This window comes from Nicotiana sylvestris, chromosome 7 (assembly GCF_000393655.2).
Source record: "Nicotiana sylvestris chromosome 7, ASM39365v2, whole genome shotgun sequence".
Taxonomy (NCBI): Eukaryota; Viridiplantae; Streptophyta; class Magnoliopsida; order Solanales; family Solanaceae; genus Nicotiana; species Nicotiana sylvestris.
Window position 1 is genome coordinate 70,598,440 of NC_091063.1, and position 876 is coordinate 70,599,315.

At 41.7% G+C, this 876-nt stretch overlaps 1 protein-coding gene across 1 annotated transcript; it reads left to right on the plus strand.

The window, feature by feature from the left end:
- Positions 1–414: 414 nt before the first annotated feature.
- LOC138873290 (uncharacterized) lies at positions 415–876 on the plus strand. Its single transcript, XM_070151737.1, has one exon. It carries the CDS (start codon positions 415–417, stop codon positions 874–876), a length of 462 nt encoding a protein of 153 aa, XP_070007838.1.

An 876-nucleotide genomic window follows, 5' to 3' on the forward strand; every position in this document is an offset into this window, starting at 1 on the left:
TTCCATCCCAAGGTCCTAGCTCTTCAAACAATGGGATGGGAAGGATCGAGATGATATTTGAAAAAATGATGAAAAAGAATGCCGACTCTGATGCCCAGTTGGCATCCCATAAGGGGGCTCTACCTAGTGATACGGTAGTAAACCCGAAGGGTGGGAACAACACCGGGCATGCAATGGTTGTGATTACTAGAAGTGGTCGAGGTGGTGATGTGAATACCTCCAAGCAAAAGGAAATTGTGAGTGATGAGGTTGAAGTACAAGATGATGATGTTCCTATAGTTGATGAGCAAGTGAGTAAAGATAATTTGAATGCGGAAGTGAGAATTGATATTCATGATATGAGGTGGAGGCTCAAGATGATGTGAACTTGTCTAGGGAACGCGTAATATACATATCGGGAGTGCGGATTTTGCAATGGAATTGTGTGATTTGGGAGCAAGTATCAATTTGATGCCTTACTCTGTGTTCAAAACTTTGGGTATTGGTCAACCGAGAGCTACTTCAATGAGGTTGCAAATGGCGGATAGAACAATGAAGTGGCCGCTTGGTATTGTTGATGATGTTCTTGTTCAGGTGGACAAGTTTATTTTTCCTGCAGACTTTGTGATTCTGGACTGCGAGGTCGACTATGAAGTGCCGATAATATTGGGAAGACCTTTCCTTGAAACTGGGAAGGCATTGGTTGATGTGGAAGTATGGGAGCTCACCTTCCGGGTGGGTGATGAAAAAGTGATCTTTCATATGTGCAAATCAATGAAGCAACAGAATAGTATTAAAGTGTGCTCTTTTGTGGATCTTGTCACGGAGGTGATAATTTATGATACTAGTGCCATGATCATGCATTCATTATACATTAATTTTCCTTCTCTTAAATAA